Genomic DNA, 22873 nt, shown 5'->3' on the forward strand with positions numbered 1-22873 from the left:
ACTCTGCTGGAAGTCTTGGACGCCTGGGTTAGGGTCTCCACTGCTGGGCTGGGGGTAAGGCTGGAAAGTCGCGGGGAAGGGGGACTGTGGTCCCTGGGGGAGGGGATGGGAGGCTGGGATGCCAGTTTCCTAGCACTCTGGGCAGAGAGCGTCTGTGCCAACTTCAGTGGATAACATGGGGGGTCCTTCTGGGTGGCCCTCCGGCCTCAGACTGGGGGAAGGGCAGCTCCGGGGATCTTGAGGGGCAGAGCCCGGGGGCAGGAAGGCTGCGTCTCCTCACCCTCCACTCCCCCATCTCATTTTCCTGGAACCCTCCTGTGATAAACCCCATCAGTCCCTCGCTGCCCCTCCTGCAATTAAAGACGTGGGGCCCTGGCACCCCGTCTTCCCACAGGTGGGGAAACTGAGGCTAGGCAAGCCAGAAGAAATGGAACCATGTGTGTGTTAGCAGGAGAGTTGGAGATGAGGCTGCAGGAATCTTCTCCCTCCTTCTCCACCCGGAAGAAGGGGACACAGGGCATTGGGTGTCCAGTTCACCCCAGCATAGTTCTAACCACAGCCACGGCCACTGCCCGAGACTAGGTCCCCGCCGCCTCACCAGGGCAGCCTAGCCCCTTCCTGGAATTGCGATTCCATAGAGCAAGACCAGGAGAGGCTCCCCGAAGCCCGCCTGCATAACCTGGGGTTAAGTAGAGGTGGGAGAGCTCGCAGGCTCCCTCCGCTTTGCTTCCTTGGAGCATTTCAGAAATGTGGCCCTTACAGTTCTGCTCCAGAGATGGCACCCAGTTCCCCTAGAAGGGAAGGAGGCAGAGGAAAGACCCAGGAACACTCCCAGGTGGGAAGTCCTTCTGTAGTCTGACCTCTTCCTTCCTCTTACACCACCAGCTCAGCTGCCTCTGGCCCTGCCACCGTTATTTCCCCGCCACCATGTGCCCCATCCAGGGGGAGAAGAGCCTGAGCGAGTGGGCACTCTCTCAGGCCCCAAGGCCAAGGGGCCGCCGGCAGCGAGGAAGGGTTGCCGTGGGGGGCGGTGATAGAGCTCTGCGCAGAGCCCACTTCTGCTTTCAGCACAAGCCATGCCCAACTGGCCCCACCCCAGGCGGAAATGCTCAGCCCCCCCCCCCCCCCCCCCCCCCGCCCAGACCTGAAGGGGAACCAGACTGGGCCTCTGAAAGCTCAGCCTGGGGCCGGCACCAGCACACTTTACTTCCTTCTTCTTAGAAACGCTATTTAGTCTAGAAATGAGCCCAACTGCTCCCAGGTAGGATAGAAAGCTATGATTTTACCCATGTGAATCAGAGAGAACCAGCACGCTGTCTGGGGTCACACAGCAAGTCCGAGGCGGCCTGGCCTGGGACCCAGGGCTCCTGCTTCCCGGCCCCCCGGTGCCTCCTCCCCCAAGCCCAGCGAGGCCAGCCTGGAAGGGGCTTTGTCCACTGCTCATGTTGCCAAGGAGGGAGCTGAGGTCCACTGGGGGCAGGAGAGCAGGAAGGGGTGCTCAGGTTCGGGGCTGGGAGAGGACACAGGCCCAGATTCAAAGCTTCCAGCCAGACCCCTGCTTGCCCCACAAGAGGTGGGAAAGAATCCAGCTCGGGCTTGTCTCTGCTTTATCCCCATCTGTTCTAGACCTTTGGAAAGTCCCTTCTGCAGTCTGCCCTCAGCCTTCCTCTTAGAGCATAGCCCTTCTCCTCCTGACAGGTCTCAGAGGGCTAGCCAAAGAAGGCTCTGGTACAGTGGCTTGGGAAGAAATGGCAGAAGCTGAGCGTGGCCGTGGACGCCTTTCCGGGGGAGTCGGGAGACTAAGAACAGAAGAGAGCTTCTTAGCCTTCTTGACAGAGACCCTGCCTCTCAGCTTATTTGCACAGATATTTGTATGTTCACTTGCCTCTTCCTTGGCAAACTTAGTTTGCATGGGGTCAGGCTGGCTGGCGGCCAGGTATGACCTCCTTGCCCCTTACATAGACACAGTTCCCAGGGAAGAGGGAAACCCAGAGAAACTGACCATAGAGAGAATTTGGCCCCACATGACCCCTGAACCCAGCTGGGGGATATCTGTGAGGTGATGCCTGCTTGACAGGGGAAGAGGGAGCTGAGCAAGGACCCCCCCAGGGGCTAGTGTTCCCCTCCTGCCTCCCCGCCACATCTGGAGCCCCACCTCCCCCACACATGTGGATCCATGAGCCACAGAAGGTGGGGCGCAGGGGGACACGGGTAGGAGGAGGAAGAATATGGGGAGATTCTAGTCCCTCCCACTTAGAGATGCGGTCGCCATGGTGACTGAGGACCAGTGAGGCGGGATGGGGTTGAGGATGGGGGGCGGGGGTGTGGCAGGGACGGAGGCACTGGGAGACAGGAACTGCCTGGCTTTCCAGGGGGAGGGAAGCACCGTGCGTCCCCAAGCTGCAGGTAAGGGAGCCAGAAAGCTGAAGGGAAGGGGCGGGCCATTGTCTGGCGCAGGCTCTGCCCTGAGGAGGGGGCAGACTGAGGGGTCGGGCCATTGTGTGCGGTACTCAGCTCAGCCTTCCAGCACAGTCAGATTGGAGGAGGAAGCCTAGGAGGCCCTGGGTAAAGGGTTAGGGGGGATTGGGCTGGGCGGGTGGCAAGAAGGCTGAGAGACAGTGTGGGTGGGAAGAGGTGTGGGGTTGCTGGGGGAGTAGAAGCTAGGGACATCCCTTGTGCCTTACACACAGTAGGCACCTAAATATAAGTTGATTTGACTTGTTTGTGATCATAAAAAGAGGGCAACAAGGGGCAGGGCAGGTGGGGCTGAGGAAGGCGAGCCAGGAAGCTGATGTTCCCCACAACTATGCTCTTCTGGGGCTGCCCTTGAGGCTGGAAGGGAGAGGGGGTAGGGGGCGTTGGACCTGCTAGGTCATTGGCAAAGACTTTCTCCCCACTCCTGGAGCCCCTCTCGGTGAGGTATCCATGTGCCCTGGGGCACTGAAGAGACAAAGTGCCCCAGAGTTCTCTGGGTGAGCACGGGGTGGGGAGGGAGGGGGGAGCATGGGGTAGGGGTCGGGGGGGGCGGTGAACACAGGGTAGGGATGCAGGGGGATGAGCATGGGGTAGGGGTCCAGAGGGGTGAGCACGGGGTAGGGGTGCAGGGGCATGAGCACAGGGTAGGGGTGCAGGGGGATGAGTACAGGATGTGATGCAGGGCGGTGCGCACGGGATAGGGGTGCAGGGGGTGAGCAGGGGGTAGGAGTGCAGGGGGTCAGTATGGGGGAGGGGTACAGGGGGATGAGCATGGAGTAGGGATGCAGGGAGGTGAGCATGGGGTAGAAGTGTAGGGGGTGAGCACGGGGTAGAGGTGCAGGGGGTGAGCACGGGGTAGTGGTGAAGGGGGTGAACACGGGATAGGGGTGCAGGGGGTGAGCATGGGGTAGGGGTCAAGAGGGTGAGCCTGGGGTAACGGTGCAGGGGGTGAGCACGGGGTAGGGTGGAGACCAACATCTCCATCTGCCCTCCCACCTCTAACCCCCAGAGCTTGATCCCCACCCTGGACCAGAAAGCTTGGCAGGAAGGGGCTACAATCTGATGTGATCTAGGGGTCGTGGGGAAAGTGTCCCCAGAGGAGATGGACCCTGGGGTGGGGGACAGGGTTGAACTCAGCACTGTTGTTATTAGGGGGTCCCCAGGCTGAGGAGAAAGGAGCTGAGGGACCCCCCCCATTGGGGCTATGCAATGTCACAGCCCCTAAGGCCTTGTCCCTTCTTACCACCCCCCGAGCTGAACTTCACCTGCTGGGCCCTGGTTTCTTCACTGGGACAGGGAAAGGCGAGGTGGGGCCCTGTCAGCGGGGAGCTTGCTCCATGATGCTGCTGCGGCGGGCAGGACTTGCTACATCATTCCCCGGCCTGGTGCAAAAGGAAGATGGGGGGCGGTCCCGTGCTCAGAAATGATCAGCCGCCTTCGGGACGGCAGCAGGAGAGCATCAGATCCTGCGTGGGCCCTTCTGAACGGGGGCTCCCGTGACTGCCCAGGTCACATGCCCCTGAAACCAGCCTGGCGGTGGGCTCCCCAGCTGCAGCGGGGCCACGGCTTTGGGTCGCGGCGTCTGACTCCGGGGCCTCCCATGCAAGAGGGGCAGTGGCAGGGCAGGGTGCCCTAGCTCCTGGTCAGGCTCTTCCAAAGACCTTGACGGCCCCGCCGGATGTGGGGCTCGTGCCTTGATCTTACGGCCAGAGAGGTTTCTGTTCCCTCTTGGGTCGGGAGTCCCCTGAGATACATGCTCTCAGCCCAGAAGAGCTGAGCTTGCCGCCCCCCACCCCCACCCCCGGGAGCTGTCTGCCCCGTCCAAGTGGCCCAGGGCTAAGGGAGGGCCGCAGGAGTCAGCCCTCCCCAGACACTGGGTGGCCAAGGGATTCGTTTTAGGCAGATCTGAGTCTAACTTGTCTTCTCCCTGTGTGGCCTCCCTGAGCTTCCCTCTCCTGTCCTGTGAAATGGGACCACGGTGGTGCCTAGCTGCTAGAATTCTTGGCTGGACCAAAGCTTAATAATGCAAACTATTCATGTTGGCTGGAGGGCCTGAGAAAGTTGACCTGGGTCGGAAGGAAAATTCCTGGGTCTCTGGGGAAGGAGGACGTGGGACCGGCATGTTGAATAGAACACTTCCAGAGGCAAAAACAGGGCGTCGGGCTGGGAGCGTGGAGCTGGAGCTGCCTTCCCCACGTGCCCCCCATCAGAACTCCTCCCTGTGACCCAGATAAGCTAATCTGTTCAGGCAGAGAGGCCCAGGGCCAGGGCAGGTCCCAGTCTGGGCCGGGAGGTGGGGAGGCGCAGAAGGTGAGGTCCGGGTGGGAGTTTCCCGGGACTCTTGGGTCTGAAAGACTTTCTCTAGTGGCTTGGCCCCTGGCTTCTCCCAAGGACCTGGCCACCAGCCTCCGTGAACGTCTGGGGGAGTCGACACAGTTGTCAGGAGGGGTCTGGCTGAGACCAACCCCCAGGCGAATGGAGGGGAAATGGAAGCAGAGAGGCAAGGAAAGCGCGCGAGGGACCCTGACGGGGAAATCTAGGGGGCGACCTGGGCTGCACGGTGGCAGGAGGGGAGGAGTCCCTGCCTGAGGAGCGGGCATCTGAGAAGGAGTTGGGTCCCCGGTTGGAGCAGGTCAGCCCTGTGATGGCTGTGCTCCTAAACCAGCAGCCAGCCAGTTTCGGGCTGAGTGGGCCGGAAACTACCCACTTTATAGGTTGTGAGCCCTCGGTGCTAGACGCCTCATTAGCCCTGTGTTATGATGGGGCTCCCCCCTGGGGCCTCCAGGGGCAGGTGAGCCACCACCACTGGGGGTTCGGGTGCCTCAGCTGTGTGTCCCCGAGGTGTGAGCTCAGATGCGACTTGCTCTGGGCCTCCGCCCGGCCTGCTGGCCGGCCCAGGAGTGATGGGCACCAGGCTGCAGAGGGACTCGGTCAGCACGGCCACGGGTGAGAGCCGAAGTCCTGCTGCCAGCTCTCAGGACTGCGGCCTAGCTGGAAGTGGAGGTTTGAAGGTTAGACCACGGCAGGCCCTTCCGAGTCCTTAGCAGTGAAGAGACCTCATCGCGTGGGTGAGCCAAAAGAGGAACAGAGATGGTGTCCTGTCTCCTCCCTGTGAGGGCTTGAGCAAGAGAAGTCACTCCTGGGTTGCTCAGACAGGATGTGGCATATGACAGAGGGCAGAGGGGTGGCTGACATGACCAAGAAACTTTCTGGCCTTTTCAGCTTTCTGGATGGATGGAGAGAGAGAGGGAGGGAGGCTGAGGCGAGTCTCCTTTCCTTGCCCGCCCAACCCCACCCCCAGTTCCGCCCAAACCAGGGATCTGTCAGGACTCGAGAGGTGGAAATTCTGGTTTTCCGGAGCTCCCAGTGCTGGCTCTGGCACTATGGGCACCTGGAGGGCCGCGCTCCCGGCCCAGCCCGGCTGAGCCCTCCATCCCCCACCTCCGGGGCCTGGGGACCCCCTCCACCCCAGAGTCCGGACACCCGGGGTTCTGCACTGTGGCTGGCTCAAGGGTATGTGGGATGAGGCGGGTGGCTGGAGGTTGACGGTCCAGGGGACACAGATGCAGCCACCCAGGGAGACAGAGCCCAGGGAGAGGGCCAACTGCAGGAGCTCCGGGCGGTGCTGGGAGCCTGCGTGGCCCTGCATCGCCTCCCTGCAAGGAGAGGGCCAGGTAGGCCTGGGCATCGAAGACCTGCGCCCGGTTGGGGCGAGGGGAGAGGTCAGGGCAGGCCGACTCAGGCCTGGGTCACCGGAGGGCAGGGGTGAGGGTGCGGCACCAGGGTGTCCACAGATCTGAAAGTGCTGGGAGACAGGGGTCCGGTTAACCTGTGTTTTAAGTGCAGGGATCTGCTCCTCCCGGGGCCAGGCAAGGGTTTGGGTTCTGGGCTACGGGGAAGGGAAGGAAAGGAGTAGACAGCAGGAAGGACTTCCTGAGAGTAAGGAGAGAAAAGGCAGAGCAGGGCGGGCGGTGGCCAGAGAGCAGGACAGGCCTGATGGCAGGACTCCGACCCCGAGGCGAGCGCGAGGCAGCCAGCTGGCATCCGTGCGTGATGGAAGCGAGACTCTGAGGGCACTCTGCAAAGGAAACTGTCCCCTCCCCGGCACCCCCAGCCCCACCCCTACTTCTGCTGCCTGGGGCTCTCCCATTGGTGCCTGGGGGGGATGTGGTGAGGATGGCTCACCCAGAGAGTGCCTGGGTGCTTGTTTCCCCAGAGCCGGCCGGTGACAGCCTCCAGCTGAGCATGGCCCTCCTGGCCCCGGGCCGGGACCCTTGGAGCCTCCTGGGCTTTTTCCTGTCCCCGCTGTTTCTGCCGCTGCCGCCGACTACAGGGGCCGGTGCGCAGGAGCCCCTGCCCAGGATCACTTACCGGGCAGGTAAGGGTCGCAGGGCTGTGTGCCGGCCTGGAGGGGCGATGGAAGAGAGAGCCCGAGGGAGGGACGTGGGGAGGAAAGGGACTTGGGGAGCGCCAGAGACTGAGGAAGGAGTGAAGAAACTGTGTGGCCAAAGACTGAGGGAAGGGAGGGCCCAGAGTGCTTCTCGGAGATGGTGCTTTTTCTTTCCCTCACCTCCCAGCACGGTCATCAAGCTGGGCACTTCAGACCCCTAACTGCTTTCTCGCCCCCACGCACCCCCAAAGCCAAGGCCCATGCTAGAAGGTCATCCGTGGACCTGGCAGCCCGGAACCCGGCAGCCGCATGGCAACCACACAGATCACACGGGACCACACCGTGTCCGGTACCGTGGACCCCGGGGTTGAGAGAGTCAGGGCAGCCCACTGGGGTACGGGCTCTGGGACGCTGTCGGCTGGTTTCTTGCTGAGGCTGTGGGGGCCGCTGGCCCTCCCACCTCCAGGGAGAAGGCTCAGGGAAGGACTTGGGCTCTGCAGGAGGTGTGGGGGCAGGGTCTCCTGAGCATCTGTGCTGGGTGCTGGAATTACCAACAGAGACAAGACTCGGCCCTGCTCAGGGTGCTCGCAGGCCTGAGCGGGGAGGCAGGTGAGCAGCCAACCGTGCTAAGGGTGGTCAGCTCGGTGAGCGGAGGACTTACACAGCTCTGAGGGAGGCCGCCCCCTTCCAGCACCTTGCCAACTTCTTCTGGTCCTGAGATGGTCAGAGCTTCCAAAGGTGACGCTTAGCTAGGCAGTCCTCTAACTAGGGCCAAGGTGCGAATGCACCCATGAGGGGATGGAGCAGCTTGTCCCTGTCGCTGGTGTGCCCCTCCGGGAACCAGCTCACCGCCCGCCCCCCCCCCGGTGACATCCAGGCAAGTCCACAGGGGCCTTTGAAGACATATGTGTCTGCTCTGCTCAGCCTGTGGCTATGATTCTAGTGGTCGAAGTTTCCTGCTAGAGGAGGGGAAGGGGGGTTGGTGAGTGTGATCCTACAAGCCACAGCTACCCCAACACACCGTCCTGTCTGTGGCTCCCAGTATCTTCCTGTGTGTCTGTCTGCCTTCTGCTCCCCTGCTCCTCCCTGGGGGAGGACCAGCGCATCCTTCCCCTGCCCCCTTAGCCCCTCCAGGCCTGGAAGAGTGTCGACACGTGCCTCACTCTATTTCCTGTCCCTTTGTCTGTCTCTTGGGTGCAGGCCACCTTCATTAGCCTGTCATTAGCCTGTCTCTGGCTGCCTCTTCTCTCCCGTGTGGGCTCAACACAGAGCTCCTACACCACCAGCAGGCAGGGTGGGGATGGGGGAGGGGGAGCTGCCGATAGAGAGCGGGTCCAGCTGCCAAGGCCTGGGGAGCACACTCTGCCAACCCTCCCCCCACACCTTGATCTCAGAAGTCAGTTGCCTGCCCACCCACTCCTCATCACTCACCCCTTCTCATCACTACCCAACAGGGGAGGGACGCAGGGCTCTCAGCCTCTTCCACCAGAAGGGCCTCCAGGATTTCGACACTCTGCTCTTGAGTGGTGATGGAGGCACTCTCTATGTGGGGGCTCGAGAGGCCATTCTGGCCTTGGATATCCAGGACCCAGGGATGCCAAAGCTGAAGAACATGGTGAGGAGGCCGGGGACAAAGGGTGTGGGCTGGAGGTGAGGGGGGGCTGACAGCTGCCCCGTGCCTGGACCGCCCATGCGTGACTCACTGCCCAAGTGCTGTCAGCTCCAACCGGCGGTAACCAGCAACTCCCGCTACATATATCCAGTCTGGAGAACAGAGCAGAAATACCATAGTGGTCTCACTATTTGCTGGTATCATGCATTCTGGCTGAATAATATTAATTGCTAAAATTGCTGATATGGAAATCATTGACATATGACAGAAATACTGACTCAAATTATATCAATAATCTGATATCCACCCACTGGTAGAAATCAACGAAACTTCTGTATTAAATTATAGTCACCCTACTAATGGGAACAATGTGAGGAAGAAAGGGGGAAGGAAGGAAAGAAGGAGGGAGGGGCGAGCAATTACTGAGCATCTTCCTTGTTGTGTCTCTCAATGTGTGGTCTGTGGACCACCTGCGCATATGGGATGCTGGTTGAAAATGCAGATTCTCTGCAGAGGTGTGAGCCAGGAACTGACATTTTAAACAAGTTCCCCAGGAAATGTGTGGTTTGTCAACTGCTGCCCTGCATAGCATGCATTGCATTAGGTACTTTACCTATGTTCCTGGCTGTGCCCTCCAGAAGCTTGTGTGCTTGACTAGGACCACTCAGCCAGTAAGGGGCTGAGCCTGGATTCGAACTCAGGTCTGGTTCCACAGGCTGTGTGCTCCCACAAAGGTGTGCCCTAAGGAACACCAGTATCGTCAGAATAATAGCCATGGTCATGGACTGATGTTATTAGAGCTCATGTCACCGACCACCATGCCTGCTGGTGGCTGGAAACTAGACCCGAGGAGTGGACAGCAGGTCGAAGCTAGAGCACGAGACCTCACATCCTCTCCCTCCTGACCTCCCGCTGCAGATACCCTGGCCAGCCAGCGACCAAAAAAAGAGTGAATGCGCCTTTAAGAAGAAGAGCCATGAGGTAAGTGGAGGTGGGGGTTTGGGGGCTCTGGGTGGAGAACCCCAGAGTCCCCAGACCATCACTGGATGACGTCGGGTTGGGCAGGTAGTGGAGGAGGTTTCTTTCCATGGTGATCGTCTGCGCCACGTTCTGTGAAGACGTCCAGGGACTGCCTCAGCAATTCCGGGCCCTCTACCCCCTGGGAAGTGGGGGGCAGCCCGTGGGGCCCAGGTGTGAGGGGCAAGTAGCCGGACACCCGGATTCTCCGTCTCCCCAGACACAGTGCTTCAACTTTATCCGTGTCCTGGTCTCTTTCAACGCCAGCCACCTGTACACCTGTGGTACCTTTGCCTTCAGCCCCGCGTGTACCTTCATTGTGAGTTACGGCTCCGAGCGCTCAGACCCAAGCATCCTTTCTCACACCTAACCCCCTCCTCTCTAGCTCTGGAAAACCCTGCTCTTCCGGATGTGGGACCCTCGTGAGCTTCCTGGCCCCAGTTCCCCTCCACGTCCCTCTCCCTCCCTCACACCCCTCATTTCCCAGACATGAGACTCTGGCATTCTGGCCCCCAGCCTCTCCCCCCCTTTAGGAACTCCAAGATTCCTACCTGTTGCCCATCTCCGAGGACAAGGTTGTGGAGGGGAAAGGCCAAAGCCCCTTTGACCCTGCCCATAAGCACACGGCTGTCTTGGCAGGTGAGTATCAGGTTCCTGGCATCCGCTTTCCGGGGTCATTCTGTGAAATATGGAAGCTGACAGTTTCCTGAAAGGGAACAGAGGGAGCGGAAGCCAGGAGCCTCTGAACACCAGATCAGAGGGAGACTCAGCACCCCAACCACCAGCTCCTGCTGATGCTGCCACAAAGGAGGTGGAGAGAGATAGGGAGAGAGGGTTCACACGGGTCTGGTAAGGGTCTTGGGCAGAGAAGAGGCCTGAGCTTCGGCCATTTGTTCCATAGAGGTTACAGAGAAATCACCCTCTGTGTCCTCGCAGACAGACTCCCCATCCTGGCTTCCGGGACGAGGTGGCCTTTGGCTTTTGACTGGGACCTCAAAAGTTAGGTAGATGCGCCCGGATGGTGTTCCAGGAAGAGAGGGGTGGGACCGAGGTGTGGAAACAGAAAACACAGCCACCTCTGGGGAAGAAAGAGTGATTCTATTTGGCAGGTGGTTCAGCTGGGTGTGTGAGGGGGCAGTGAGAGAAAGGCTGGACAAGGCCAGCACACAGAAGGACGTGATGGGTGGCTCTTCCCTGCGGCAGGGTTCCCTAACAACGGTGCTCAGTGGGGTCTGCCAGCTGGGCTACGGGCACCACAGGAAGGTGGAGGGCACAGGAAGGGGGCCGGAGACCCATGTGGGTACTGGCCCGGGTCAGAGGCAGGTCTGAGGAGGGCGGAGGCTCCCTCCAACCGGGAAGCCTCCCGCCCTCTCCCCTAGATGGGATGCTCTATTCTGGCACCATGAACAACTTCCTGGGCAGCGAGCCCATCCTGATCCGCACGCTGGGACCCCAGCCCGTCCTCAAGACTGACAATTTCCTCCGCTGGCTGCAGCGTAAGGACCCGAGCCCCCAGCACAGGTCTGGCCCTGCCCCGAGCGCGGACACCCGGCCCGGCCCGAGAGCCGCGTTCCTGCCCTCCGCCGTCCTCCGTGCAGAGCCCCCTCTGTGCCGGGCGGCCCTGTTCGGGGGGTGCAGTCCCCGCCCCCGTGAAGCGACGGGAGCAGGCGCCCCCAGGGCCACCCCTGGCCAGCCGCGGGGCATCCCGTCGGGAGGCCGGCCGCTCCAGTCCCAAGCCTAAGCCTATGTGCCCCGCCCCGCAGCGGACGCCTCCTTCGTGGCAGCCATCCCTTCGACCCATTTCGTCTACTTCTTCTTCGAGGAGACAGCCAGCGAGTTCGAGTTCTTCGAGAGGCTCCACACGTCCCGGGTGGCCAGAGTCTGCAAGGTCTGCGGCCGGGAGGGGACGGGGCTGGCCGTGCGGGGAGCCAATGGGGAGGTGGCAGAGGCGGGACCGAGCGCCCGGGGCCCAATGGGGGCGGGGGCGGGGCGCGGTGGGCGGGGCGTCCCTGACTCCGCCCCCGCGGCCCTAGAACGACGTGGGCGGCGACAAGCTGCTGCAGAAGAAGTGGACGACCTTCTTGAAGGCCCAGCTGCTGTGCTCGCAGCCGGGGCAGCTGCCCTTCAACGTCATCCGCCACGCCGTCCTGCTGCCCGCCGCTGCCTCCACCGAGCCCCGCGTCTATGCGGCCTTCAGCTCTCAGTGGTGAGCAGCGCGGCGGGGACGCGGGGGCTGCACGCGGGTCGTGGGGCCCAGAGCGCTCACTCCACGCACTTCACCTAGGAAGGCATGTGCCGGGCACCACGCCCCAGGAATCTGACTCATGCCCTTCGTGTAGATGGGACAAATAAAGCTCAAAGAGGTTCTTACTCCTTTATATCCTGCCCGGTTCCAAAAAGGATAGGAGGCAGCTCACGGAAGGCAAACATTGAGACCAGATAAGATCAAACCGATGAGGAAATGGGAGTAAAGGGAGGATAAGAAGGCAGGGATAGGGTCAGCACATCACAAATGTTTGTCATTTACGCAGTGTTGGGATGCTGGGTACGAATTTAGCTCTGAGCTTCCTAATGGCCAGAGCAAAGAGGGAAACACCATCAGTGTCACGAAGATAAAACTAGTCATTGCTTGGAGGCTGAGAAAAGTTCATTGCATCAAAATATCTGGCCCCACAGTGTTTAGGTGTCTGCTGCCCGTGGGTCAGGTACCAAAGATATCTGCTGTAAGCAGGGGCTGGTATCAGTGGCATCCAGAACTGAGGACATGGTGTGTGCCACAATCAGGTTAAAGAGAACAAGAGAAACCTGTCTCCACAGACCAGGGCTAAAGGAATAGAAGTAGCCTCATAGTCGGGCTCTGGTTGGTTGTCTGAGGATCAAGAATCCAGGGGGCCCAAAGGAGCAGGGCTTCATCTGGAGCCTGTCGGGATCTGGTTACACCGCCCCTCCCATGGGTACAGTCCAGCCTGGGCAAGACAGGCAGAAGCCACCCCAAGACCCAAAACCCAGTTAATTGTCCTTAAGGATAATCCTAAGACGGGCTCTCCTAACCCTTATCACCACAGCTGGGGGGAAAGTAGGCAGCAGTAGGCCAACCCGGCCCTCCACACTCCTGCCCTCCAGGGCTTTCTCACAAGGGTGGGTGAGGGCTAGAGGGGGAGCTTCGTGGTAAAGAACAGAGATGACCATGTCCCCTCGGGCTATCCCCAGGCAGATTGGTGGGACCAGGAGCTCTGCCGTCTGTGCCTTCTCTCTCAAGGACATCAAGCGTGTCTTTGAGGGGAAGTACAAGGAGTTGAACAAAGAGACTTCACGCTGGACTACTTATGGGGTCCCCGAGATCAGTCCCCGGCCAGGCAGCGTGAGTACCACCCCCAACACTGAGCAGCCCTCTGCCCCCACTGATACACACATAACGCACATATCAAAGTATCTGTCATGGCACAATAAATGTCCAATAAATGTTAGTGCTCCCTGCCCTAACCAGTCCCGTCTGCTCAGATACGCACCTGCTGTGGTGGCCCCCATCCCACAGGTGTCCAGCCCATCCTGCACACAGAGTCCTCCCCTCCGCGAAGTGCACCCCAAGTACCTGGGTGTATCCCTGGGGAAACAAGGGAGCGTGGGCTGTGCCAAGGACTGCCGAGGCATCTTCATCTGCATTTCTTATTTAACTTTTGTGTTTTGATCCGAGTTGTATATGGCCACCCTTTACAGAATCCTATAGATCTACACAGTCAGTTACCAAAAACAGCCCTATGCCCTGTCTTCCACTTTTCCCTCTCTAGAGGGACAACCACCTTCAACTCTCTTAGCTGATACTTTTGGCAAATACCAAAATCTCCAAATCTCTAACATACTTTTGTTGCTACTTCTTGATGTTTCAGTTTCAGGCAGGATCTATTGAATTCCCATTCTGGATGGTGAGGATTTACCTGTGCCCCCCACCCCCACCCAGTTACGTATGTGCCTGTAGCAACCAGCAAGAACTGTTTGGGGGCATCTGTTTCCAAATTCACGTGCGCTGACATGACACTGGTGGCCCGAGACCAGCCATGGTGGGAGTATGAGCCACGGCAGTCAACAAACACGAGTCAGGGCTCCCTGACCCCCACCACAACTGCTTTACCAGCACACCACTGCACCCACCCCTCATCTCCCAACATAGTTTTATGATAATTTTGGTTAGATCAGTATTTAGATTAGGACTCATGCACAGCTGAGCCAAGGAGCAGGCCCTGATTACTTTTCCTTTTTGCATAATTTAAGAATTTCCCTGGGGTTAGTAATTATCTCTCTTCTTTTCTTTCTTTCTTTTTTCTTCTTTTACTTTCTTAATTTTCTTTTCTTTTCTTTCTCTTTCTTTTTTTTTTTTTTTTTTTTTGGCTTGCTTTGTTTTCTAAGCTCTTAACATTAATTCAACCCCAAACTCTTCCTCAATGATCCGCCTCTGTCTGAAGACAGATCCATTAGGCATTCTAACAGTTCCATCTTCCTGGAGATTGTTCCTGTCTGCTGCAGTCTGGACCTCCGTCCCGGGCACTGCCACCATCCTGGTATTTCCCTTCTCATCATTCTGGGCATCTCCTTTGTATCTCTCTGTGACATCTTCATGTTTCTTACATCCCATGGCTTCCTCTTTTTTTTTTCCACTATATTTTTTTAAGATTTTTATTTTTAAGTAATCTCTACCCCCCATCGTAGCTCAAACTCACAACCCTGAGATCAAGACTCACATGCTCTTGCGACTGAGCCGGCCGGGCGCTCCTTTCTCTTACTTTCTTATTTTAGTGGAGCAGAGCCTCCATAGATTCCTGGAAAGAGATACGTGGCAGGTACGTTTTTTGAGACTGAATGTCTGAAAATGTCTTTATTCCACTTTTGCATTTGATAGTTTGATATGTGCATGTAATTCTAGACTAGAAATAATCTTCCTGCAAAACTTTGAAGGCTTGCCTTGTTATCTTCAAGGGGACGGACATCTAGAGTTCTTCCGATTCTTAAGTCTCTGAAAGTCCCCGTTCCCACTGGAATCTTGTAGTGCCTTTTCTTTGTCCCTAGCTGTTCTGAAATTTCACGGTATTGTGCTTTGATGGGACTCTGTTCCTTTATTATGCTGGATGTTCAACCTGCCCCTTCAGCCTGGAAGTTTAGTTCCTTCAGTTTGAAGTTTTCTTGAACAATTTCCTCCTATTATCTTTTCATTTAACAAATATTTTTCGAGGCTGCCTGCCACTGTTCCAAGCTCTGGGGGACACAGCAGTGAACGAAGTGGACAGAAGTCCCTTCCCTCATGGAGCAGACTCTCATGTTAGGATGTTTTCTCACTTCTTACTGGGACTCCCGGACTGGTCCGCTCCCTCTTTAAATCCCAACCAGTTTCCCAAGCCTTTGGTTTTGCCCCACTTTCTGGGAGAGTGTCTCAATTTTACCTTCAAATCCTTCTATCAGATTGTTAATTCCTGCTAAAATATTTAATTTCCTAGATTTTTTGAGCTTTTTTAAAGCCTTTTAAAAAAAGATTTTATTTATTTATTTGACAGAGAGAGACACAGTGAGAGAGGGAACACAAGCAGGGGGGGTGGGGGACAGAAAAGCAGACTTCCCGCTGAGTGGGGAGCCTGATGCAGGGCTCGATCCCAGGACCCCGGGACCATGACCTGAGCCAAAGGCAGACGCTTAACGACTGAGCCACCCAGGCGCCCCCGAATATCTCTTTTATAAAAACGTTCTACTCTAGTTTGTTGTTATTTAAACAGGTGAAATTTTCCGACCTGGCTCATGCCATTCAATTTCCATTTCTGTCGATCACACAGTGGCATAAAGCAGCAAAACTGGGGGCACCGGGTGGCACAGTAGGGCAGCACTTGGTTTCGGCTCAGGTCATGATCTCAGGGTCTTGAGATCAAGGCCCACGTTGGGCTCCATGCTCAGTGGGGAGTTTGCTTGAGATTCTCTCTCTTCCTCTCCCTTTGCCCCTCCCCCTGCTGTCTCTCTCTCTCTCTAAAATAAATAAAGAAATCTTTTTTAAAAAACAGCAAAACTGAAGGGGGGATGATTGCTGTGTATGTTCTAAATTGCTTCGAAGGGTCTCATTTGAGATAATTTGCCTAAGAATCTTGATCTTTTTTAAATATTTGGAAACATCCAATAAAAATGGAAAGAAAGGGGTGCCTGGGTGTCTCAAGTCGTTAAGCATCTGCGTTCAGCTCAGGTCATGATCCCAAGGTCCTGGGATCGAGCCCTGCATCGGGCTCCCTGTTCCGTGGGGAGTCTGCTTCTCCCTCTCCCACTCCCCCTGCTTGTGTTCCCTCTCTCACTGTGTCTCTCTCTGTCAAATAAATAAAATCTTTAAAAGAAAAAAAAGGAAAGAAGAAATGTTCTATTATAGAGAATGTCACACATGTATACAAAGTAGACAGAATAGTAAAAGGGACCTCCACCCACCAGCCAGCTTCAACACATAGCCAAGCAAACTTGTCTCAGCCATGCTCCACCTACGCGCCCCCTCCCCCCAGGTATTTTGAAGCGGATTCTGGACATGGCATTTTATCTGTATTAGTGTTGTAAGGCTGCTGTAACAAGTGACCACAAACCTCCTGGCTTCAAACAATAGAAATGTATCCTCCTGCAGGCTGGAGGCCAGGCGGTGGAAGTCAGAGCACCAGCCGGGCGGAGGCTCTGGGGGAGAATATGTCTCTGTTTCTCCCCCAGATTCCGTTGGCGGCTGGCAATCCTTGCTGTTCTTGGCTCGTAAACACCCCAACCACTCCATCATCACTTTGCCTTCTCCTCTGTATGTGTCCTTCACTTCTCGTGAGGACACTTGTCACTAGATTTAGAGCCCATCGTAATTCAGAATGAGCTCATCTCAAGATTTTTAATTATATCTACAAAGACCCTTTTTGCAAATAAAGTCACATTCATGGGTTTCAGGTGGACGAATTGGGGGGGCACCAATCGACCCCCTACATCATCCATAAATATTTTAGTATCTCCAAATGATAAGGGCTTAAAAAAAATAGCCATAGTACCACTTCACACCGTAAAAATGAATAATTCTTTAATCTAATATGCATTTAGTATTCAAATTTCCAGTAGTCTCAAAGATGTCAGGCTCAGTCTGAGGGCCCGGGATCATGACCTGAGCTGAAGGCAGACGCTTAACCGACTAAGCCACCCAGTGCCCCCAAATCCCATTTATTTGAATCAAAATCTAAGTAAGATATATAAGTTTGGATTAGCTATTCTTTTTTTTTTTTTTTTTTAGTTTATTTATTTAAGTAATCTCTATAACCAATGTGGGGCTTGAACTCACCGCCCCAAGATCAAGAGCGGCACGTTCTTCTGACTGAGCCGGCCGGGCACCCTTTAGATCATTGTTCTTTTAAGTCTCTTTTAATCTGTATGTTCCCTTTTTTTTTTCTTGCCATTTATTTGTCCTATAGAACTTTTCTCAGTCCAGATCTTGGTGACTATGGGTCTCTGTGGTGGAGTTGCTGTATTTCCTACACCTTCGTTGGAGGTTGGGCCTCGAGACTTGGTCAGATCAGAGTTTGACTGGGGGGCAAGACCCCTTCACCGTGGTTGTAGGTCTTCTTCCAGGTCATGTGTGGCATCCAGCTCCCTCTCTGCCGTGGGGACTCCTCTTATGTAGCATTATGGTCCGGTTTCACGGGCACACGGTCCTTGCTCAGCTCTCGTAAGACAGCAGTAATACTTTGCTGTGAGGGTCTCTTTTCTCTGCATCATTTAGCTTTTTGTTTGTTTTTTTCCATTGGTTTGTTTTGGTCTCTTTCGTGTTCATGGTTTAACTCACACGCCTGGTGGCTCTGGGCTCTCTGCTCTCATAGGAGTGGGGACCGTGAAGCTCTCTGGAAGCTTCGCCCCTGGATGTGACTCGTCAGTGTGGGCCCCTTGTTGCTCACAGAAGATGGCCTGGCTGGGCGGTTTTCTTGGGGACCACTGGTATCAACATTGTCAGGGCTTACCTCTGACCTGCCCTCAGTTTTCTGGAGGCCTCTTCCAGCCTTGTGCTTGGAGGGAGACTGGCCTGGCTGCTGGCACCAGGGGGCCGGGGGTTGTGTCCCCACATGCACTGTGCCTCCCCGCCTTCACCCCTGCCTGCTGCCCTCACCTAGAGACCCTCTGCTTTCCCGTCCCCCAGGAAGGAGCCTCCAGTCCTGGGCCGGGGCCTGCAGGGCCACACAGGGGTGCGGGATCCCAGCCTGCCAGGTGCACAGACTTTCAGAGGCTCTCCCGACGCAGCCCCATCCTTCCCACTTCCAGAGCTGGCCCACTGCTCATTCATGACCTTTAGGAATTCTGCCTTGTAAATCGGATCATTTTGGCTACCCAGGGGCTGGCTTAAGAAGATTCTTTTCTTTTTTTTTTTTTTTCCTGCCCAGTCTTTTACCATATTTGTTCATTTGCTTTTCAGCTTTCACCCAGTGGCTGTCTTCCCTTCCCCCCGTCCCCCCCTTTCCAGGGAAGGAGGAAGTGAGAGTAGGTGCATGTGCTCATTCTGGCATCAGAATGAAATACAGATGTTGTTACCTCACATTGCAGATGAGGAAATGGAAGCTCACAGAGGGGAGTAACTTGTCTGAGGACACAGTGGCAGGTGACCGAGTGGGGCTGGCCCTGAGATAGCGCCCTGGGGTGCGGAGGACAAGGCTCCCGACCGAGATCAGGACACAGTGCATGGCACGCTGGTGTGGGCAGGGCCTTCAGAGAACAGCCAGCCCACCCTCTGTCCACCGCCCCCCTCCCCATTTTATGGGTGAGGAAAAGGAGGCCCGGAATGGAGAAGGGGCTCCGCCAGACTTGTGGAGCAGGTTCGTGAGACACCACCCCTTTCTGTGACATCCTTCATTCAGTGACTAACTCGGCAAACACTTATTGGGCGCCAGCTGTGTGCCAGGGCTCGTGCTGAGTAAGCCTGGGGCTACTGACATGGGCGCATCGTCCCTCATCCTACTTGCCGCGGCTGCCAGGCACCCCTGGGGAAGGTGTCAAGGCCGGGAGAAGGACAACAGCCAACATTTGTTGAGTTCTTACTTCATGTCACTTTCCACGTCTCCGTACGTTTCCTCCGCACAGTAAGCCGGTGATACGCGGCACTGTGTGCAGAGCCTGGAACGCCAAGCCAGGCAGCCCCAGAGCTTCCATCGCCTCCCGAGAGGAGGACCGCCTTGAGGGAGGCCCAGCGGGCTGGACCAGTGTGGGGGGGGAGCAACGGTGAGCTTGCAGGAGGGAGAGCGCTGACCCGATGCGCCTCCTTCCCCCTTCAGTGCTCCGTGGGCCCCTCCTCTGACAAAGCCTTGACCTTCATGAAGGACCATTTCCTGATGGATGAGCAGGTGGTGGGGACACCCCTGCTGGTGAAGTCTGGTGTGGAGTACACAAGGCTTGTGGTGGAGACAGCCCAGGGCGTCGATGGGCACAGCCATCTGGTCCTGTACCTGGGCACCGGTGAGTAAAGGTCTCCAGACATCCCGAAGTGACCAAGCAGGGACCGCAACCCAGGTTGCAGAGGGAAACCTTGGAGTTCGTTCACTCCTGCTTTCATTCCGCAAATGCTTCCTGAGCACCTACTATGTGCCTGGCACCCTGCTAGGCTCTAAGATATGGTGGGGTTACCCAACAACGCAGTCTCCATCGTTTCTGAGCTTTGAGTCTGGAGAGGGCGATGGACACAGGAACACAGAGGGCTTTGCTGGCCCTAGCAGGAGCTGTTTGTCTCCCAGAGAAGCCACATTAGGGCCACATTAGAGCCGTGAAGAGCTGCCAGGTGTCGGGCGGCTGGGAGCAGCGAGGGCAGGGCCTCTCCTTCAGGATGTTGGCTGTGAAGGGCAAGTGGGGAGGGGTGACTGGAGGAAGGGGGGGTCCCACTAGCATGCTTTTGTTTTTAAAGATGGAAAGGTCCTCAGGCTCCAGCAGGGAGGCAGACGGTGAAGAAATGGGCAAGCCAGGGGGTAACTGGCAGGGGAATTGCAGAGGAAGCTGAAGCCGGAGTCCAGGACGCGGGTGGGGGGCAGCCCCCGTGCTGGGATGGGGGCGAAGGAATAGAAGAAGGTAAGGCTGGGTGGGTGTCTGGCAGGAAGCAGAGGCAGCTTTTACGGACACGCTTTTGTGATGGTGCGGGAGAGGAGGACACGGGGTCTTGGGCTGGGAACGAGGGGTAGGAAAGGGGGAGGTGTGAGGAGAAAGGGGTGGATTCAAAAGTCAGTGTGGAGAGAAGGAGCGAGAGTCAGCGGGGGAATGTGCAAGGTTGCCGGGCGTGTGTATGGAGGGCCCGAGGGGGGGGATGACCTCGAGCTTCCATGGGAGAAAGCTACCGGTGCGCCGATCCTTCCAGGACACGTTCGCAGCCACTGTATCCGCTGCGCACGTATTGGGTCCCAGCAGAGAGCAACAGACAAAAGCTCAGTGCTTGTGGAATGTATGCAGACAGACAACGAACATACGACATGAGCCGAGGACTTAATGTGTTATGAGACTAGAAACTGATTTTGAGGGAGGGCGGGTCCGAAGGCCAGCTGGGAAGGTGGCAGTTTTTAACAGGGCGGGCAGCGCAGACCTCCCTGAAGTCCTTGGAGGAGGGACACCTGGTGGAGGTGAGGGTGGATGCTGATGGGGTTTCTACAGAGGGGCTCAGCTGTCCACTGCCCCAAGTCCATGGAGGAGTGGGTCGGGTTCTTGCAAAGGAAAGACAGAGGGGCAAGGGGTTCCAAGCCGTTTATCACAGACTTCCCGTCAGCCCCCCAGCACAGAGGGGAGCAGCCTGACCAGCCTGAGTCCGTGCTCCCTGTCTCTCCACAGCCACAGGCGCCCTCCACAAGGCTGTGGTGAGTGGGGACGGCAGTGCTCATCTGGTGGAGGAGATCCAGCTGTTCCCTGATCCCGAACCTATCCGCAACCTGCTGCTGGCCCCTGAACAGGTGGCAAGGGGCCTTCTGACCAGGCGGGGGGGGCTTGGGTGCTGGGTCCTTACTGGGTGTGCAGAGGTCACTCTCCCTCTCTTTTCCAGGGCGCAGTGTTTGCGGGCTTCTCAGGGGGCATCTGGAGGGTTCCCCGAGCCAACTGCAGCGTCTATGGGAGCTGTGTGGACTGTGTCCTGGCCCGGGACCCCCACTGTGCCTGGGACCCCGAGTCCGGAACCTGCTGTCTCCTGCCCACCCCCACCCCGTGAGTGCTGGTCCTGGACCGCGGTGGAGGCTGGCCCACCAGGACCTTCCTCCCCGGCATGTGGGGTTCTTCCTCTCTCCAGGGGTGACTGGCACCGCCCCTCCCAGGATCTCCCTCCTGTGGCAGAGGCTCCTCCTGGGATGGGGTTGCAGTCTTGAAGCTGCTCCAGCCTGCCTGGGTTTACCTGCCCTCTTCTCTGTCCCACCCTGCCCCCCACTTCCTCTCCCCTCTTCCCGCTTTGGTCTGTTTCAAGCCCTGAGGTTTGCTTTCCCTGCCTTCTCAGGAAGTCCTGGAGACAGGACACGGAACAAGGGAATCCAGGGTGGGCATGTGCCACTGGCCCCGTGGGCAGGAGCCTCCAGCCTCAAAGCCGCCCCCAAATCAGTGAGTGTGGAACCGGGTGGGGGAAGGCTCAGGTTGGTGTCCCCCCCACAGAACCTGCCTGGCTTGAGAGCTGAACACCCAGACCTGGGGCGGATTTGAGTCCTGGCTTCGGGAGGGAGGCCAGGAATTCCAAGCTGGGGTCCAGGATTGAGGCTGAAGTCTGTTTTGGTGTCAGAGTCGGAGTCAGATGGACTGAGGGTCTGGGGTCCAGACTGGAGATAGACGAGGGATCAGAGTTGAGTTTGGGAGCTGGACGGGAAGGTGGAGGGGGGTGGGGGGGAGTCAGGGTCCAAATGTCGGCAGAGCTTCCCTGCCCTCCGTCTCCCCTCCCTTAACCCTTCCCTTCCTTCATCTACAGTTAAAGAAGTCCTGGCTGTCCCCAACTCCATCCTGGAGCTCCCCTGCCCCCACCTCTCGGCCCTGGCCTCGTACCGCTGGAGTCAGGGCGCAGCCAAGCTCCCAGAAGCCTCTTCGGCGGTCTTCAATGGCTCCCTGGTGCTGCTGCTGCAGGGTGGGGTAGGGGGCCTGTACCAGTGCTGGGCCACGGAGAATGGCTTCTCGTACCCTGTGGTGTCCTACTGGGTGCACAGCCAGGATCAGCCCCTGGCCCTGGACCCCGAGCTGGGGGGCATTCCCCGGGAGCGTGTGGAGGCCCCACTGACCAGGGTTGGCGGCGGGGCTGCCCTGGCTGCCCGGCGGTCTTACTGGCCCCACTTCCTCACAGTCACTGTGCTCCTGGCCTTAGTGCTTTCAGGAGCCCTCCTCCTCCTCCTCGCCTCCCCACTGGGGGCTCTCCGAGCCCGGGGCAAGGTGCAGGGCTGTGGGACCCTGCCCCCGGGGGAGAAGGCCCCCCTGAGCCGGGAGCAGCCCCTCCAACCTCCCAAGGAACGCAGGCCGTCCGCCAGCGATGTGGACGCCGACAACAACCACCTGGGCACCGAGGTGGCGTAGACTCTGGGCGCAGGGTAGGGGGGCGACCGCCGCGCTGCTGGGGGACCTGGGGCAGCACGGCCCTGAGGGCGGGGGCGGGGCACAGCACACCACCTTCCCGCCTTGTCACCCGGGGCCCTCAGCGGGGCTGGAACCCAGCAGCCTGACGCCCCGTGGGCCTCCCCTCCACCGCACACATGGGCCCTCCAACGGGCCGTCCCAGGCCTGGACCAAACAAGAAGACCTGGAGCGGATCCCTCCAGAAACATACCGCTCCAGGAGCCCCTAAAACACGAGACTGCCCCAGGCCCCTGTGGTAACGAAGCCCAAGGTGCACACGAGTAGGCACGCCGCCGCCCGCCGTCCCTGGAGACCCCCCCCGCCGGGGGCAGCAGCCGCCCCCACGGACACCAAGACTCCGCCGTCCCAGGGCCCTGCAGGGAGCTGCCCCATCCTGCCACCTTGTCCACCCAGCACCGCTGACCCCCGGCAAGTGAGCACCTTCCTTCTTGTTTCGGTCGGGGCAGACTGCGACCCCTGCTGCGCTGGAAGGACAGGGGTCATCTGAGCCTTGTTCCTGCCTCACCTCGGGCTGACCTCTTCAGGCCCTCCTCTCCCCTTTCCCTTATTTTGGGATTCAGAAGACCGCTTGTCACAGACAGTTTATTTTTTATTAAAAAGACAAAGCTCACGACTGGTGTGGTTTCTGTGGGAGCCGCAGGCTGCAGCCGAGGACCGCGGGGCCGAGGGCCTCAGCGGGGAGGAGCGCCAGGTTTGCGGGGGCCGCGGCCGCCTCCAAGGGCAAACCACCTGCCCTGCCACCTGCCCACACCCAGAACCAACCCCACAGCCCTTTCCTCATCCGTGGCCGCTCC

At 57.9% G+C, this 22873-nt stretch overlaps 1 protein-coding gene across 2 annotated transcripts; it reads left to right on the top strand.

Annotated features, from left to right (window-relative positions):
* SEMA4A (semaphorin 4A) lies at nt 1-22689 on the top strand. 2 transcript variants are annotated; one of them, XM_028090111.2, is made up of 15 exons: nt 1-54; nt 6692-6853; nt 8320-8480; nt 9396-9458; nt 9715-9813; nt 10028-10133; nt 10874-10990; nt 11258-11382; nt 11528-11700; nt 12705-12855; nt 18788-18968; nt 20319-20437; nt 20527-20684; nt 20968-21068; nt 21427-22689. In XM_028090111.2, exons 2-15 carry the CDS (start codon nt 6721-6723, stop codon nt 22017-22019), a joined length of 2280 nt encoding a protein of 759 aa, XP_027945912.1. In that variant the 5' UTR covers nt 1-54; nt 6692-6720; the 3' UTR covers nt 22020-22689. The 2 variants fall into 2 exon arrangements, with proteins under 2 accessions (XP_027945912.1, XP_027945911.1); XM_028090110.2 differs by lacking the exon at nt 1-54 and adding an exon at nt 5773-5988.
* Nucleotides 22690-22873: the final 184 nt, after the last annotated feature.

The sequence above is a fragment of the Eumetopias jubatus genome, unplaced genomic scaffold (genome assembly GCF_037043125.1).
Source record: "Eumetopias jubatus isolate StellerSeaLion01/CBP00866 unplaced genomic scaffold, mEumJub1_p1.0 scaffold_12, whole genome shotgun sequence".
Classification (NCBI taxonomy): domain Eukaryota; kingdom Metazoa; phylum Chordata; class Mammalia; order Carnivora; family Otariidae; genus Eumetopias; species Eumetopias jubatus.